This window comes from Antennarius striatus, chromosome 21 (genome assembly GCF_040054535.1).
Source record: "Antennarius striatus isolate MH-2024 chromosome 21, ASM4005453v1, whole genome shotgun sequence".
Lineage (NCBI taxonomy): Eukaryota > Metazoa > Chordata > Actinopteri > Lophiiformes > Antennariidae > Antennarius > Antennarius striatus.
In genome coordinates this window covers 12,205,081-12,222,555 of record NC_090796.1, presented here as the reverse complement: position 1 = coordinate 12,222,555, position 17,475 = coordinate 12,205,081, and the positions used below count along the sequence as shown (strand labels likewise).

General features: G+C 39.5%; 4 protein-coding genes and 1 pseudogene across 6 annotated transcripts; 2 read left to right on the top strand and 3 right to left on the bottom strand.

Moving 5' to 3' along the window:
- The first annotated feature begins 2,071 nt into the window (after positions 1-2,071).
- On the top strand, positions 2,072-5,029 carry LOC137588664 (asialoglycoprotein receptor 1-like). 3 transcript variants are annotated; one of them, XM_068305859.1, is made up of 6 exons: positions 2,072-2,190; positions 2,381-2,491; positions 3,185-3,952; positions 4,063-4,214; positions 4,288-4,415; positions 4,696-5,029. In XM_068305859.1, the coding sequence occupies exons 1-6, from the start codon at positions 2,109-2,111 to the stop codon at positions 4,862-4,864; spliced, it is 1,410 nt and encodes a 469-aa protein (XP_068161960.1). In that variant the 5' UTR covers positions 2,072-2,108; the 3' UTR covers positions 4,865-5,029. The 3 variants fall into 3 exon arrangements, with proteins under 3 accessions (XP_068161960.1, XP_068161959.1, XP_068161961.1); XM_068305858.1 differs by having other exon boundaries at positions 2,092-2,190; positions 2,375-2,491; XM_068305860.1 differs by lacking the exon at positions 2,072-2,190 and having other exon boundaries at positions 2,399-2,568.
- Positions 5,030-5,081: 52 nt separating this feature from the next.
- LOC137588385 (UDP-glucuronosyltransferase 2B15 pseudogene) lies at positions 5,082-11,837 on the bottom strand (annotated as a pseudogene).
- LOC137588387 (endonuclease domain-containing 1 protein-like) lies at positions 11,775-13,884 on the top strand. The gene is made up of 2 exons (XM_068305442.1): positions 11,775-12,056; positions 12,592-13,884. The coding sequence occupies exons 1-2, from the start codon at positions 11,775-11,777 to the stop codon at positions 13,210-13,212; spliced, it is 903 nt and encodes a 300-aa protein (XP_068161543.1). The 3' UTR covers positions 13,213-13,884.
- A 146-nt stretch (positions 13,885-14,030) lies between these two features.
- LOC137588388 (conoporin-Cn1-like) lies at positions 14,031-15,176 on the bottom strand. The gene is made up of 3 exons (XM_068305443.1): positions 15,017-15,176; positions 14,740-14,861; positions 14,031-14,576 (listed from the first exon to the last, which is right to left on the bottom strand). Exons 2-3 carry the CDS (start codon positions 14,841-14,843, stop codon positions 14,150-14,152), a joined length of 531 nt encoding a protein of 176 aa, XP_068161544.1. The 5' UTR covers positions 14,844-14,861; positions 15,017-15,176; the 3' UTR covers positions 14,031-14,149.
- A 398-nt stretch (positions 15,177-15,574) lies between these two features.
- LOC137588389 (uncharacterized) lies at positions 15,575-16,742 on the bottom strand. The gene is made up of 3 exons (XM_068305444.1): positions 16,680-16,742; positions 16,337-16,491; positions 15,575-16,135 (listed from the first exon to the last, which is right to left on the bottom strand). The coding sequence occupies exons 2-3, from the start codon at positions 16,438-16,440 to the stop codon at positions 15,715-15,717; spliced, it is 525 nt and encodes a 174-aa protein (XP_068161545.1). The 5' UTR covers positions 16,441-16,491; positions 16,680-16,742; the 3' UTR covers positions 15,575-15,714.
- Positions 16,743-17,475: the final 733 nt, after the last annotated feature.

The window sequence follows — 17,475 nt, the reverse complement described above, 5'->3', positions numbered from 1 at the left end:
TCAGTTAATTTATCTAAGAATGATCTGCATTTCCTCTCTCACACAGTAGTAACAGCGTGTTCATTTGAACATTCTTCTATTACTCCATTCGCTCTTGATGGTATCATATTTAAAAATCACATAAACCCAATGATGAGAAATCTTTCTTGTATCTGGCAGCAGCATTGGAGCAGTTCAAATGATTTAATAAAGCATATGTATGATCGCTGAGATTGTCATGGAGTTTAAAATAATGCAGTATAAAGGGCGCTTAGTACTCCACATAGACTATCTATCTATCTATCTATCTATCTATCTATCTATCTATCTATCTATCTATCTATCTATCTATCTATCTATCTATCTATCTATCTATCTATCTATCTATCTATCTATCTATCTATCTATCTATCTATATATCTATCTATCTATCTATCTATCTATCCATCCATCCATCCATCCATCCATCCATCCTTCCATCCATCCATCCATCCATCCATCCTTCCATCCATCCATCCATCCATCCATCCATCCATCCATCCATCTATCTATCTCCATGCATCCATCCATCCATCCATCCATCCAATCAACCAACCAAACAAACAAAATATTCCTTTGGTATTAATCTGCTGCCGTAGCAGCTGCTCTGCTTTCAGTTTTTGCACTAGATTTTGAAACCTCACTGCAGGGATTTCCCCCTTTCCCCCCACACACAAAAGCATAAATGAGCTTTAACATTGGTGATGGTGACAGTGACCTTTTTTTTTTTTTTGCAAGAGTACACCATCTTGTTCAAACAGAAAAGATCTGTGACTCTTGGAAGCAAAAAAAAATTTAGTCATCTGAAAACTGTTTTTAAAAGCATCATGTTATCATTCCAAAAGGTGAATTGTAAAATTAGACATTATTTTACACATGCAAAATATTTGCATAATAAAATATCAAGATTTAACCAAAAATATGTCAGTTTACAGTCACATTAATATGTCACCTGGAACTACAGGCCAAAAGCACGTAAAGTTAGGTGGAGAAATGTGTGTACAATGACAAACTGCATTGTAGGAGTGGACACATCGCCACCTACTGGTGTACATTATGTATAAGAAAGTGAGATCTGACTTCTAATAAAATATACTTGAACTGATGCAAGTACAGGATTCTTACATTTTAAGACCTTTAATTGCCCGTTTGTCATTGTCTGGATTTATCCAACAAGTAAACAACTCTGCTTAAAAGCAAACACTGACACACAGTCATATCCTCAATGACTATTGTTAAGTAAGAGAGATAAGGCAGCATCAAACACAACTGGTCAATAAAACGGTGTCTCCGCCTCCTGGTGCAGGGGGTCAGGGGTTCCTATAAACTAGCTCAGGGTTCTGTAAGATGAGTTTGCTGCTACATCTTTCAGGACAGGCTGCACTGACACTGTGGGACATCAACTGAGGTCAGTCATGAAGATTTAAAATGTTTTACCAAACTGAGTAGAAGATTGTAATGTTTATGTCTTAGCTGTAAATGCAATAATTAATGTGGTTCTTTATCTAATAATAATTAATGCAATTTGTTTAAAATAATATTTAATTTCTATAACTAAGGTAGACGTTTCTGACTTTTACAATTGGTGGTGAATAGGAATGGAGATCTTTAAATTTATTACCACAGCATGAATTATTACAAATACGAATGATGCGTTCACTGGAGTGGATGCACAAACGTCGATCAGCAAAAAGCACAAAACCATTTGTGTGTACTATACATATCCTGCATAACACTACATTGAAGCAAAGACATCTGGTGTCACCAAATTAATATGAAATCTGTTACTGATGACACACAGGAAAAATCAAATGACTTAGATTGTGACCTTAAGCATTCAATAGATAATTTTTGTTTGTTTTCTTTTTTGTATTTGACTGTGTTTGTGAATAATGTCTAGACAAAAGAAAAATACTGTCTGTCTAGATATTTGTGGGGTGACAAAGAACAAGTATGCCATTCATTGTCTCAAATGACCTCAGGGAGGAAAACCTCCACTCCTTGTAGTCAATCATAACTTTAACACCATCTTCTTCTTTTTTTAAACACTGACAGTGTGACTCATCGCTGACACCACAAGGGCTTTTAAAATGCGGGGCAGATGGTGGCGCTTTTGGACTGACAGTCCAACATCAGGCTCAGTGACTTCAGTCAAGCAGGAACAGGAAAAATGTGAGCGATGCACTTAACAGCATTTTAAAGTAGAACTGAAGTGTTTACTGCATGGCTCATAACACACAGTGGCCACTGTATAAATGCATAAAAGCCAATTGTCAGCAAGAGAACTACCCAGTCCATCTGTAACATTCATGAATAGTCAAATTAGTAATCCAATCCATCTGTCTGTCTGTCCAAGCTTCAGATTGCCTGGGTACCAGAAAAAGTGCGAGCCGTCTCCGGATCTGTCCAGTGATTTGCCTTTCTGCACTCTCCTTGTTGCTGCTTGTGACCTGTGTGGCACTTTCTGTGTTGTGTAAGTGATGGATAGCAATCTGAAAGTGTGGAGTGGAGCAAATGAGTGACCACAAAAAAAGTTGATGATTGATTCAAGTAAGAGTTTGAGAACATTTTATTAAAGATTTTTCTTTTCTTTATTGAAAATGAAATGAGAAGTTTGAAATACTTTAATTCCCAAGTCTGTTTGCTAACAATAGAGTCAGAGAAAGGGTATGGATATCCTAGCTTAGCATTAAGACATGTAGACAGGGAACACAGGTAACACATGAGCCTTTCTGTACATTGGCAATGGAATAACTTGGTTCTTTTAGCCATTTCAGGGTCAGAATGATTTGCCTTTTAAACTGTCAGCTATAATAATTCATCTGAAATTATGTGTTTAACTGTTTAATCTTCTCATTCTCTGTTTCAAATCCTGCAGCAAAACTTGGTTCAATGTCCCACAATGTCAAGATGAGCTCTTGCTGTAGCAAACGTGTTCTCCAAGACTTTATTCAATCAATTTGTTGTTGCTAAGCTAGGCCAACATAGACTTCACGTACACAATTGATTAATATTGATATCATCCTTTCACATTCAGAGAGGAATCAGAAAAGCATATTTCCTCAACTCATAAACTGTCACAAGTCTTTGTGAAGTCATCTGTTCTGTGGTTGCATTCAGATGTTCTCCATTGGTTCAACAAAGGTTATTTTTCTTTGTCTTTCAGATAACTATCAGACAAACCAGAAAAGGCCAGAATGGAAAAGCTTCTTGTTTGACTTTCAGAATATCAGTAACAGTTACCTCGTTCTTAGCGAAGCAAACAGTGAACTGAGAAGAGAAAATTACTTATTGAAGGAGCGTCACGCCTTGCTGGAGGAGCAGATTGAACTCCTTAACAGGACTTCAATCACACTGATATCTGTTAATCACACTTTGAGTTTGGAAAGGGTCATGTTAATGGAGCAAATTGGGAATCTAACCTCCACAAACTCACAACTCACACAAGAACACAGGCATCTGGTCCATTACACATCCAAGCAGGAGGAGGAGAAGCAGAACATGTCTAAAACTATTAAGGACATGGTCAACAATAATGCTCAGAGGGAGGAAGAGGAACAACGACTTATTGAGGTGAATGGTCTCCTAGGGGATGAGTTGTTTCAAGTGAAGGAACAAAGTCAAGAACTTTTACAAACCAACAACAGGTTTCAAGAAGAAATTAACAATTTGAACCAGCAAGTCAATGCTCTGTTGAGCAAGGAGTGTGAGGATGTGTCCAAACACAGCACGGAAATCCAGGAGAGAGTAATATCGCTTCAAGAGCAAAACCAGGACCTGAGAAAAATAATGATGAAAGAGAGGCAGGAAGCTGAAGAGCGAGAAGAAAAGAGGAGAAACGAGATCAACGACATGGTAGCAGACATGCATTCAGTGAAGGATGCCTACCGCTCATTAGACCTTTACTGCCCTGTAGTTGACCAGGAGACTAGAGGTGCTTCTGTCATGATTTCAAAGTGTTAAAAGTAACAGTCATTAATTCATTAAATTCACAGCTCTTACAAAACATTACTCACATTGTGCCTTTCTCAATCCTTTCCACAGAACGACACTGCAAAACCTGTCAGGACGGCTGGAGACTGTTTGAGAAAAAGTGTTACTACTTCTCGTCTGACATGCTCACTTGGAACTCCAGCAGGGCCTGGTGCCAGACGCAGGGCGGCGACCTGGTTGTGATCAACAGTGAACTAGAGCATGTGAGTGAACTACAGCACTTTTTTTCAAAAGCTAGTTAGCTGGCTGCCATAATTTCTCTTTTTTTTCCCCCAGAGCTTTCTTTTTAAAACCACTCACACTCTGGATGAGAGCAGCACCAGGCTATGGATCGGTATGACAGACGCAAAAGCGGAGGGTGAATGGCTCTGGGTGGATGGCAGCTCAGTTGCGTCCGATGTGCAGTGAGTCAACACATGGTGCTTTGATTGGTTTGGCTTTCTACATCCAAAGAGTTTTGTTTCCAACACTAAAGCATTGTTAGATCAAGGAAAGTTTGAAACCAACCAAATCTTAGAATATGAAAACAAAACATAGAAACATTTAAATTCAACAAGGGACTTCATGTAAAAAATATATGCCCATGTGAGATTATAAAGAAGTTGGGTATATATTATCAGTGTTTACAAATGAAAAGAATTATCAGATATCACAGATTATTTAACACAGCTCTTTGGACTCCAGGTTCTGGTTGACCAGACCAGGAGAAGAGGCTGAGCCTGATGACTGGAAGCTGAACAATTCCGTCGGAGAAGACTGTGGGCACATCGACACCAGTGAAGCATTACTCATGTCCTGGATGGATGGTGCCTGCACAATATCTTATAGGTGGATCTGTGAGAAGACGTTTTAAATCACTCAAGAACATTTTCTCATTTCATCGATAACATGGAGCAGTCATTTCAAAATTTCAAAGTGTAACTTTCAATATGTTGAATATTTTAAGAATATGTCTAAACAATAGCTGCTATGTGTTGTGTTATGACATGGTGTTGTACATTCCTTCTTTCAGAATAAAAGCGTCATCATTTCATTAGTCCATTGAGGAATAAAGACAAACTCTGTCAGGCTCTTTTTTAACTTTTTATTTGTACCACCTCATTTCACTTATTACATCCCGCGTAGTGGTGACGTATTGTAATCATCAGTGTTTGTATGTTCGTCCATCCATTCGTCCAGCAAACATCTTCACAACCGTTGCAGATAGAAAGACTAAACAAAAAGCACATCACTCAGGCGGCAAAGGGGATGAAAATGAGATGATGAACTTGACCTTGAGAAAACTAGGTCATGGTCAAATTTCAACTTTTGTATACTCAGGAACCAGATAAGATAGAAAGACGAGTGAGAAGGCCAGTGTGAATGAGACCATAGATCAAAGCACTGGCTTTTTAAAATTTTTTAATATATTTTGATAAAAAAAATAGATCAAAGCACTAGCTTCGATCTATGGTCTGAGATATTTTTTATCCTGACGTATTTTAGCACATATCTTAGGGTCTGGATACGATAGAAATACAAAACAAAAGGCGTTATATTCAAGGAGGCAAGGGGATGAAAATTAAATCACCTTGAAAAACTAGGTCAAGGTCACATTTTCGCTTTTATACCTTTTTAGGTATACATCTCTAAAACCTCATGACAAATAGAATGCACCAGTTATGTGTTGGATCATGGGTCTTTTATTAAATAACCCTGAAGTATGAAAGTGTAGGTAGGTCAGGGTAAAATTTTGAATTCAGGGGTGTCGTGGATGTTGCAGTCTCTGACTGCCTTGTGTGAAATATGAGTCGCAACAAAAGCACAGACATTCATTTTGAAATGTTGATCTGTTAAAAATATTTACACAAGGCATATACATGTATGTGTGCTTTTTACTGCATACAACGCAATTTCAAATACTTCAAACTAAGTGCAGGTAGAATATATTTATCGTCAACCTTTATGGTCTTACAATGAAAGGTGTCTAATGGCAGGAATATTATTTATCTTGCATCTTTTAATATATAGGGAGTGATAAATTACTCTTGCTTGGATTTTCGTTTTTGCTTCCTGCACAGATTAAAGCAAAGAAACCGTATTGATCCCGCAACAATGGCTGTCAAAATCAACAAGACTGCTATCAAAAAGCATACAACATCTACAGAATGATAAACATACCAAGGCATCTTATAAGACTCACTGCGTAAATGTGAAGCCCCTTTGTGCCTTATAACAAATTCAATCCAGTGAATGGCTGTCTCCAGAGGATGCATTGGTACATCCTGATGGAGCGCAGAGAGATGCTTCATGTTATTTCTGTAAGAAGGATTGTGAAGAACTTCTTGTATTGTTTGCAGAAAGTTCTGGCTAGTGAGAGTGGTTGCATCCACCATCTTGGCAGCTCCTCGCACCTCCAATTTATGAATATTCTCAAACTGGTCAAACAGAAGAGGTATTCCTATGACTGGCACACCATGGTAGATGGACTCATAGATGCTATTTGTGCCACCATGGGACACAAAACCTTTCATCTTTGGGTGACCCAAAAGGTCATTCTGGGGCAACCACTTCACCAGTAGGGTGTTATTGCCTAAGTTATTTGGCCGCTCACCAACATATCTCCATATGACCTTTTGGGGAATTTGAGCAAAGGCATCAGCAATTTCAGAAGTGATTTCTCTTGGAAGGCCTTTGACCAGAGTACCAAGACTCATCAGAATGAATCCATGCTCTCCTGAGCTTTGAACAAATTCCTCCAATTCTGTTGATAAAGGCGAAGGAGGTTTACACTGAAAACCACCAATGTAGACAATGTTCGGCATGGTGGGTCTGGGGAATTCAAAGACAAAGTCTACCCTCGCAAGCCAGATGTCAACTCCTCGTACAAGTTCATACAAGTTTACATCTGGACCAAAATACTTGTCTATAATTCTGTCATAGTGAGGTGAAACAAAATATCTCTCAATCCATTTATTGAAGAAATAGTAGAATGTGTTCTTCAGCCTTTCTCTAAAGTTCATTTTATCCGATACAACATGACCATCAACTGGAACATAGGATGGTGGAGATGGAGCTGCCACATCATGGATCGCCCCACTGGTGATCCATTTCACATTATATACAACTGGAAGCTGAAGCTCATGGGCCACCAGAACTCCTCCAAGTGTTCCAGGGTCCATAAGAACCATATCAAACTGAGACTCACGAAGAGTCTCCATTAAAATCTTATTCTCAAAAATTTCTACGACAAACATGCCAGCCTGTTCGTGTATTTGAGACAGTGATTTAAGCATTTCCCAATAGAACTTTACAAAAGTCACAGGAGATGACCCCTCTCTTTGAATCTTCAGCATCTTGTCAAGGAATGTTATGAAGAAGTCCTGCCGTTCCAGGATGGTGGACTCTTGAAGGGTCACAGTGATAGAGCGGTAATGTGGTGCACTCTCTTTGATATACCAGCTGGAAGCTGTGCGAACCACAGTCACTTCGTGGCCCCTGGAATGGATGCTTTCAATCATTATATCCATGTTGACCCAGTGGCTGCCATCTACGGGGAATACCAGAATCTTTCCACCATGGACACTGGGGCATGTCAGGAGAGACACAATCATCGCCACAAGCAGAACCGAAACTCTCTGGATGATATCCATCTATGAAGACTGAGAAAAAGAACATACATATGTAGAGTGAGTGACACATTTTCCTGCACAGACTGTCAAATTAGGGTTTTTTTTCTTAGACTTGGTGGCTTATCTCTGTTGCATTCCCTCCCACTCTTATTCTTATTTATTCACCCGGAAATTCCAAACAAACCAAACGACTGAAATGGTCCCAGACCTGTAGATCCCACTAAAGTGTTTTTCAAGCACTATACTGATCCCACACACAAGGTGATAGTAGAGTGGTAGGCAGCAACATAACATCCATTGAGCAACTTGTGGGGGTCAGTGACTTGCTGATGGGCACTCCGGCAGCACTCAGGAGATGAACTGGCACCTCGCCCTACATTGTTAGTTGGTTCCAGGAGACAACGTAAGTTGAAACAAGATGTATGTTGAATTAAAATGTGTCCAGGCTAAACTAAATAATAACCAACCGCAGGTCTGTACTGTATTAATGAATGCATGTTCAATAATAAATGGTCATATGATTCTGAATATGAGAGGCGACAGCACTCACAGCAAAAATATTTATAATACAGACAAACCTCGGTTTCCGACCACAATTCGTTCTGGAAGGCTGTTTGAATACCGATTTGTTCGAATTCCAAATACATTTTTCCCATTTCAAATAATGTAAATGTTCTTAATCCGTTCCAAGACGCTTGAAATCTGCGTTTTTTCGACATAATATCCATCCATTTTCTGCCTCTGTATCTGCGTACTATATGTTATTTCATAATGTCATTTATACATCAAATTTAATGGTAATGAAACATCAAAGAAATGAAAAAGAAAGAAGAGCACTTTCTTTCTCTAACATGAGAAAGAAAGTGTGAAATACGATCCTGTGAAGCTCTTATTTTTGTGACTTCCTGTTGTACCCGGAAGTGGTTGCATGTAAATATGATACTCTTGTTCTGTTGAGTGCGACACGCGTAATGTGCCTGCGTTCAATTGAGTGTTCAGGTGAGCTGTTGTGGGCTCCGGTTCAATAAAGAAGAGGAAAAAGTTATTTTTCGTTCCACTTATCATTCACCACGCAGATTCAGGATGAGCAAGTCTGGTATCGGAACAGAAAGAAAGAAAAAAACATCGACGTAATCAGGTTAACCTAAGGTAAGAGTTACCGTCGTCTTTTGGACAGAAGTTTACGGTACCGTAACTCGTACCATAGGCAATGGAACGCAAATTAAGTGAAAAAATTATTGAATATAGTAAACTAAAATAAAAATAATATTACAGTTAAAGCAAAAGAACAATAAAGATAAGAATTTCTACCTTTGTGGTGGTGAACAGTTGGCATACTTGCATGTTGGAGAGGGAGAGGAGGAGGATGGATGTTACTGCGTTTGTTTCGCGTTCGACTTCAAAATTTTGTTCGACTTCCAAGACAAAAAATATTCAGAATTTTTTGGTCGAATTTCGATTTGTTCGATGTCCAAAGCGTTTGAAAACCAACGTTTACTTGTATAGTACACAAAACAATCTTTTTGTTGATGCTTACCATACATAGCAGATGCTTTATTTTTTGAATGAATGATAAAATGAAAGCCTTTTTAAGGTTATAAAACAAATACAGGAATTATCATTTATAAACCAAGTAAAATGCTGTAAGCTTGATTTTGTTTTTTCTGTCTATTTTTAAATTTTCCAAGAACAGAAATTGTCACTGTTTTGTATTTTGTTTGCCGTTTCATGTATTATTTTGAAGGTGCTCTACATGTAGTTTATTGTGCTCTTCACTTCTGTTTTGCTCCTCACGTTATAATGTCTGTTTTCAATTTGGTCTTTCAATCCTGAGGTACCACAGAGTTCATTTTACGTCAAGAAAGCACAACCCTGTGATGCGCTTCAAGAAAAATTTGTGCATCCCAAAAGTAATTGCAGAATATAAGGTAGAAGTGTACGCAAGGATTGACTTTTACCAATAGAATAATATAAAAACTAAAAAAACTGTTTATTTTCATGTTTTTATTAACAACATAACTGTTTAAGTAAAAGGAAAAAAAGAGTAAAATTATATATTCATTTCTTTCAAAATGTTAAAGCCTGGTAGTCATTTAAAAAAACAGTTTTAGAAATTAAGAAAGATGTAATAGTTTGTTTGGGGTTTTTTTTCACTTTTGCTTTCACTCAATAGTTCTCTTTGCTTGTACTTAATATACTATACTGTAGTGCATTCTCCTGTTGGCACTGCACCAAGCTGACAGATTGTTTTTTTATGCAAGAAAGCACTCATTGTCACTTGCGTTTTCTCCAACGTTTGAATCTTTTTCCGAGGCTTGGTGATAATCAATCAATCAATCAATCGATCAACCTTTATTTATATAGTGCTTAATCACATCAGCAGAAATTTCAAAGCGCTTTAACAGACAGATAAACCGAACAGGGCTCTCCAAGCATAAGCGGCAGCTTATGATTGCTCTATACACACACACACACACACACACACACACACACACACACACACACACACACACACACACACACACACACACACACACACACACACAATGTATGGGTCTGTGTGTGTGCAAATAATCAAAATTTATCTTGCATTTGGTGTTCTAACCAAATATTCTGCAGAATGACCCCACATGAACTTGCAATAATGTCCACCATAGCATGTAGTATAGGATCACCATAGAATTCCATTCAACATTATATTTCTTTACACATTCTATGTCCTACTTAACCCTAAACCTAACCCCAAAAATGTTTGTCCTTGTCCTGAACCTGAATTCTGGAGCAATCCTTACTCCACCCTTCATTTCTTTTCTTTGATTCTGAGCAGTGGGATTTGCAACTTAACCAGTACAGGAACCGTGGAGATCCACTTTTGCTGTACTAAAAGGGGTTAAAAGCCTCTAACATACTAAATTCAGTTAAATGCACTGATTACACTAAAACCTGGTGTTGATTTGGACTCTAATGTTATGATCTGCATTCAGAAAAGACCTTGCTTATCAGGCAAAAACAACATGCAGAAGATAAACATGACCATGTGTTTCTACAGGTGGGTAAAACTAGAAGGTGGAACCAACGGAATGCACTCTTACCTGCAAATCAACAAACTTTCTGAGATCAAAACTGGAAGAAAAAGAAATCCTTAAATCTCTAAAAAAAAGTTGAAAAACTATAGCACAGAGTGGAATCCCCACCCCCAAGAAAGTGAATCCCTACTCCTGCATGGACTGGAATCCAAAATGGCTTGTTACATCACACAAGGAAGAGATGTAGCATAGTAGGGGGAGGGGTGGTGATAAACTGTTACTGTTTACCACATAGCCACTCCTCTCTGTCCGTCCAAGGGTCACACACACACACACACACACACACACACACACACACACACACAACACTATCCTGCCTATACCTTCACAGTGAGCTCATTTTTAAAAGATAGATAGATAGATAGATACTTTATTAATCCCGGAGGATTAACCTCCCCCCCGCTCCTCTTGAGAGAGTCATTGTACCCCCTGATGGCACGTGGCACGAAGGAGGACCTCAGCTTCTCTGTGGAGGTGCTGTGTGACAGCAGTCTGCCGCTGAAGGTGCTTCTCTGCTGGGAGAAGGTGGTGTGTAGGGGGTGGTTGGTGTTGTTCATGATAGAACAACATTATTATTTATCTAAAAAGAGAGACTTCAGAAAATAATTTTTTTACTTACTATATTTACAAGTCAAAACACCAGGGTGTTAAAGATGATTGTGTGAGAGAGGTGTGCAACATGATAGTTTGAGAAATAATCTACAATGAAATAATCTTGTCTGGTTAAGCATTCTGTAGTCAATTGCATAATGATTCCTACAAAAAAAATGAACAAAAAGGCTAACTAGCTAGAAGTTACTGTACATCACTTACCAGCATTTGAATGTGTCCTCACTGAGTTTTGTGTTTCATCTACTGGTTGTGCGTCTCACCACCAGTCTCATCACCAGTCTGAACTTTATTCCTTTCTTACAGACAAACAAAACCATGTTGCTTCTGCTTTTGCTGCATCACGTGCTTAAAGGGAACAAAGTCATGGTTCATGGGTTGGCGCAACTTACATAGATCCTGTGTGAAGACATCACACATCCCAGCTTGATTTCACCATCAACCGTCGATCATCAAAATGTCACATTGCTTTATGACAACTGTGGTCATCCTGGCCTTCGTTGGACGTTGGTGCCTCTGTGAAGCTGATGTGGGGAATTTCAGCCCATGTCTGCAGTTCTTCTACAAGTCTTGGCCACCTAAAGGTTTAGCCGGGACTCCAATCTGCCAGCGATATAACAACCAGTACCGCTTTGCCACATTGTACAGCCGACAGCGTCGATCTCCGTGGTTCTCAGCCTATTTATACTCTGTACCATCGGGAAAGAGACCCTCAACATTCTGGAAGTATGAGCCACAGGTGAGGACATTAGAATACTAAGTGAAGTCTGTTTCATCAATCAGAACAGGAATTTCTATAAAGAATTAAAGAAGATGAAGAATTTGCTGTTTTATTTAAATTCATTTAATGCTCTACTTTAGATGTGTGCTATAGCTGGTTTCACTTTGTCTTACATGCAATAACCCTATTATTACTATGCATGTTTAAAAAAAAGGAGTCTTGGCTCTGATCCTGCAGGTTAGCAGTAGTTATGTAAGATGTCTTCAGCAAATCACAAGAAATGAGGAAATGAGCCCTTCAAAAAAGAACAGTTGGTTGTGTAGTCGTTGTCTGTCAACTTCACAGGGAAGAAAATATGTTGTTGCTGCAGTATATTATTAAAATTGATAACTAACAGAAAACATCAGGTTGTGGTCTGGGATAAAGTATTATTTCAAAAATCATATATTTTCTCTGCAACAGACTTATAAAATTCCATACTTCAACCCCTGATTAAAACTGTAAAAACTAATTGTTGATGTTATGTCTTTTTCCCCCACCTACCAATAAGCAGTTAGCCTACCCAGGAGCTGATGGCAACATGATTCCTTTCCCACTGGGTCCTCTGGACCGGAAGGTCGTGGAGAGCCAGGCAGTGGAGCTGGACTACATTAATTCAACCTATTCTCGTGGCCACTTGAACCCTAGTCTTCACCACCAGAGCCATGAGAATCGCTCTGCCTCTTTCACCCTCACCAATGCAGTTCCTCAAAAGGCAGGCTCAAATGATGGCCCCTGGGAAATCTGGGAGCAGCTTGTCAACAAAACCTTGGAAGCCTACTGTCTTGGAGATGCTTACATAGTGACTGGAATCATCCCTTACCTGAAAGAAGAACACTGGCTTAAGAATCACCGTGTGGCTGTGCCTGAATACATTTGGTCTGCCTACTGCTGTCCGAGGTACAACTACAGTCTCCCAAAGGAAATGGAGGAGGCATTTCCTGCTTACGCTGCAATTGGACGTAACGATCCTAACAGCACCGAGGAAATTGTACCTGTGAGTCAGACGGCAAAGAAAATGTTCAGGGGATATGATGTGAGACAAATGTCACTGGACACGCTTGAAATGTATCTGAAAGACAGATTCAATACCGTCATCAGTGTTTTTTATGAGCAGTGCTCTGGATCACATTGACCCTGCACAAATGAAACCTAACCCAAGCAGAATTGGTTGATTTTGATTAAAGTGATCACAGGACTTCTTAAACACTTTATGTAATGCATAGAAATTTTAACTAACCGTTTTAATGCTCGATTTAAAATTAATACATTATCATTATAAATTTTTTGTCTAGTCATTTATTACATTTTTAATCACTTCTATAACCATGTGAACTGAGACAGTCTTGAGTAAAACATCTCAATGAAACTTGGGTATAGAAAAATATTTCTGAATGCCAAACATATAATCTATCTCGTATTAGCGAAACAATTTTGCGCACAACATTAATAAAGGGACTTGCAGACAGTATCTGTCACTCTAACTGCAAAAGCCCAAGATCACCGGGGAAAAGGTACGCAATCTGATGCAGTCGGTCATTAGGTGGCGCCCTTGTGCAGCACAAGTAGTTGAACATCCACGCCCATTGCTGAAGTCAGCCACGCAGCCGTCTGAGCTGATGCAGGTTGTGTTTTGTGTGCACATGAGGTTTAATCTCTATAAAGATTCTTGGTAATGAAAAGTAACAGTTAAATTATCCCCAACGGCATTTAATACTTCCAATTTTATTTGAAGGTTTAAATTGAAAATGCACCTTATACTTGTAGAATTAATATTTGTGGTTCAAATCACAGTTACATAGTTTTGGGGATAGCGAACACTAATTTGCCAAAGATTTGCCATATATCTTATAACTGAAATTATCACTAAGACACAAGTTTTAGTGATAATAAATAGGTTTTAGTGACATCCTGCCCCGGAGAAGTGGTTGAAGATGGATGGATGGACACAAGTTTTAATATATCAGACTGGATTTATTACATGAGAAGGCATAACAGCACGAGTGAACACATAGTTAAACATGTCAATCACTGCACACTGCTGCGTAACACCGGATTGTTTAATAGAATTATTATGAGAAAGTCTTGTCCCACACCTCCAACTTCATAATGGCCCTACCCATGGGGGACATGGTGCACATGATATCTACCTTATTGCCCTGATAAATGAGACCACAACCGTTTGCCTTTTCTCGCTTGAAGCACGCATCCTTTTTATAGTACATGTACTCGTACAAATTTTTGTCAACCTCTTTCCCCACATCGAAGATTCCAATAGCCACCCAGTTCTCGTACAAATTGTAATCATAGGGCACAGAGAACATAATGACAAATCTCTCAAATGCTTTATGACGACCTCTCTCAAAAAGATCGTAGGTCAGCACACCCACTGAACCAGAAGATTTGCCGGAGCCCTTGCTGAAGTTGCACACCTCGGTTTTCAGTGGGCGCACCGTCGGTTGGGGTGGACTGTGGCAGTTTCCGCTTTCCAGGTACACTCTTTTTGAAAAAAACAATAAGGACGAAAATCAATAAAACCCAGGGCAACAACTAGACAATTTGTGAACACACCGCAAAACAGGACCTTTATCATTCAAAGTGCGCTGATATTTTAACATCGAGCCATCCATGCAAATGAATAAAGCAATGACTATCAACTTACTTGGGGTCGATTAGACAGAAATCGCGGGCGTAGTTGGTGATCTCTATGGTGACATTTCTCCGGCTGGACTGGTTAGCCGACAAAGCTTCTGCCGATTCACTCATGTTGTCAGTGGGAAAAGACTGTGAGAGAACAGAGTGGCAGTTGATCGAAAGCAGTTTTTCAACCGTACACTTTTAAACATCTTCATTCAAGTAAAGGTTGAACACAGAGTAGAGTAGAGAGTAGAGTATAACTTTATTTATCCCTTAAAGAGGTTCCGTCAGACGCGTCTTACGTGCGTTGGATCCTGGCTGCGCTGCTCCTTTGGTTTGACGCGGTCTTCCCTCTTTCAATCTTTTTCGTCGGGGATGTTTGACAACTAGTCCTCACCCACAGCTGTCTACATCCCCTCCACTGACCACACCCACACCCACACCCACACCCGTGTTCCAGCAGTACTGTAACGCGCACTTTCTGAGGCGTGTTTGCACTGCCAGGACAGCGGGACGCCAAAAAAAAAGCGCACGTAGGCGCACGCACACGCACGCACGCACGCACACACACACACACACACACACACACACACACACACACACACACACACACACACACACACACACACACACACATTGCTGAAAGCTGGTTAAGCCAGAAATCTGCATACCGCGCCGAACACCTTTTGTCTGTGTATCTTTTTCTTTTTCTTTCTGTGAATCTCTTTTGGATCCTGGTGTCTACATGTCAAGACAAGTTCGGTATTTACTGCAATAAAGAGCCGCAGATCTACCCTTGTTCTTATTTCATATTTTTTCACACGACACAAAGATGACACAAAACAATAAGATACATTTCTTATGTATTTATTTAAAGCACCAATGAATGATACGATTGACAGATTGCATGGCAGTTTTCAGGAATAATTGTATCAGTTGTGTGTCTGCACCTTGTTTTTCTTTTTATTCCACAACTTTACACTCATTTGATCCTAAACATTTACATCTCGTCATACAACTCCATTTTTATAATTGCCCTGCCCTCGTCGGACATGCAAGCCCTGGCTTCCAACTTTTTACGACATATTTTTATCCCCGACCCGTCGGCCTTGTGGCGCACAAAGGAGTCGTCTTTTTTGTTGTACATAAGATCAAACAGCTTGTCATCACATTCAGTGGAGCGCTCAAAAATGCCCACCCCGTACCAGTTAGAGTACAAGTTATAGTCAAACGGCACAGAGAACATAACAGCCAGAAGTCCATCGCTTCGGCGGCTTCTCATGTTGAACAGTTCGTAGGTCAGGACACCCGAAGCGCCCGATGCTGTGTGGTCATCCTTGGTGAAGGAGCACACCTCGGTCAAGTTGGTGTTCAAGGTCGGGGTCGGGGGGCTGTAGACAAAGCCGTTCTCTAGGTGGACCCTGGAGGAAAGACAAGGAGCGAAAGCGTGGAAGAAATTTACACTGAGTGTAATTGATTTTATATTTTTAAATCAAACCAGTGACGCGCAGCAGCAATGTAAAGCAGAAAAGAATGCGGCGCAGCGCAGTAATTACTTACTTTCCACTGTTGTTGTGCATGCATTAATTCACGTTTCACGACAAATATTACTCTGTTCTTACTTTGGCATGTAAAGGCAGTAGACGGAGCTGACATTGGTGAGCTCTAAGATACAGTTGCGGTTGGTGGTGAGCAAGGTAGAGTGGGACTCTGCGGTCTCAGGCATGATGTCGCTGGATGATGGTTAAATTATCAATGAGGAGAGAAATGTCTTCAACTGAAAATAGAAACGATGAACAATTGATATGAAATGAATAGGAACATAAAGCATTGAAAGAAGCAAACATTACATCACTGCAGAAAAAACCGAAGTCATAAATGTGTTTCATAAATATCTAGACAATCATTTTTAAGGAACTTCTGCTATTCCCGTGTCATTTTCAAATTGCATTTAAATGCACTTACTGCACTCTATAAGTCACACGCAGGATGACGGAGAGTCCTCTGGAAACTGACCTGAGTTTGCAATTTTGTGACGAGAAAGTCACACCCACATGTTTAAGTTTTTTGTTTTTTTTCTCAGGTGGATTCACACAAGGTGTGTCCTCTCACCTGTTTTCAAGAGACGCCTGAATACACGCCAGTTGCTATGTACCTGTATATGTTGGTGTAAACCTTTAAATTACAGCTAAGGTGAAATGCACACAATTCTTTACATTTTTTGAAGGCATAATGGAAGGGAAAATAATGACTTTGAGTAGCCAGCCCTCAGTGGATGACAGTTGCTGTGTGAAAAATCTGAATGTTGCAAAATCCTAGAGCCTCCCCCCATCACAAAGTCTGGACGTGATGCTGGTGACTCATTCTGAAAAATCCAAACCGGTTCATTTGAAAGAACACATTGTGGCCGTTAGTAATTTATATCATTTGTCAGACAGTGTTGTTGTTGGCTGAATTCTATAATCTATTTTGACTACACAATTGATGAGCAACATTTGAACAGTTTCTTGGTCCATTGAGGTTTCAGATAAGTACAGTATCAATATGGATAAATAAAGAGGGTTCATGACACAAGGGTAAAGAGAAATGCAAATGGAATTCAAATCGACATAAATGGCCATAAATAGACAAGCAAAAATGACCATTGAGAGACATAAAGTTACCGCCAAGTGATGCAAGACAAACAAAATGCGATGCAAAATGACCACAACATGAGCATTTAAAGACATGACAAAATAAAGGAACATAAAAAGAAAAGAAA

Excerpts from the sequence above, each read along its gene's own strand:
- LOC137588388 (XM_068305443.1), bottom strand. The coding sequence starts at position 14,843 with ATGAGTGAATCGGCAGAAGCTTTGTCGGCTAACCAGTCCAGCCGGAGA. Across the intron at positions 14,577-14,739 it reads TTCTGTCTAATCGACCCCAA|AGTGTACCTGGAAAGCGGAA; the intron begins GTAAGTTGATAG and ends TTTTTCAAAAAG.
- LOC137588664 (XM_068305858.1), top strand. The coding sequence starts at position 2,109 with ATGCGGGGCAGATGGTGGCGCTTTTGGACTGACAGTCCAACATCAGGC. Across the intron at positions 2,191-2,374 it reads CAAGCAGGAACAGGAAAAAT|CTTCAGATTGCCTGGGTACC; the intron begins GTGAGCGATGCA and ends TGTCTGTCCAAG. Across the intron at positions 4,416-4,695 it reads TCAGTTGCGTCCGATGTGCA|GTTCTGGTTGACCAGACCAG; the intron begins GTGAGTCAACAC and ends TTTGGACTCCAG.
- LOC137588387 (XM_068305442.1), top strand. The coding sequence starts at position 11,775 with ATGTCACATTGCTTTATGACAACTGTGGTCATCCTGGCCTTCGTTGGA. Across the intron at positions 12,057-12,591 it reads TCTGGAAGTATGAGCCACAG|TTAGCCTACCCAGGAGCTGA; the intron begins GTGAGGACATTA and ends ACCAATAAGCAG.
- LOC137588389 (XM_068305444.1), bottom strand. The coding sequence starts at position 16,440 with ATGCCTGAGACCGCAGAGTCCCACTCTACCTTGCTCACCACCAACCGC. Across the intron at positions 16,136-16,336 it reads TACTGCCTTTACATGCCAAA|GGTCCACCTAGAGAACGGCT; the intron begins GTAAGAACAGAG and ends TCTTTCCTCCAG.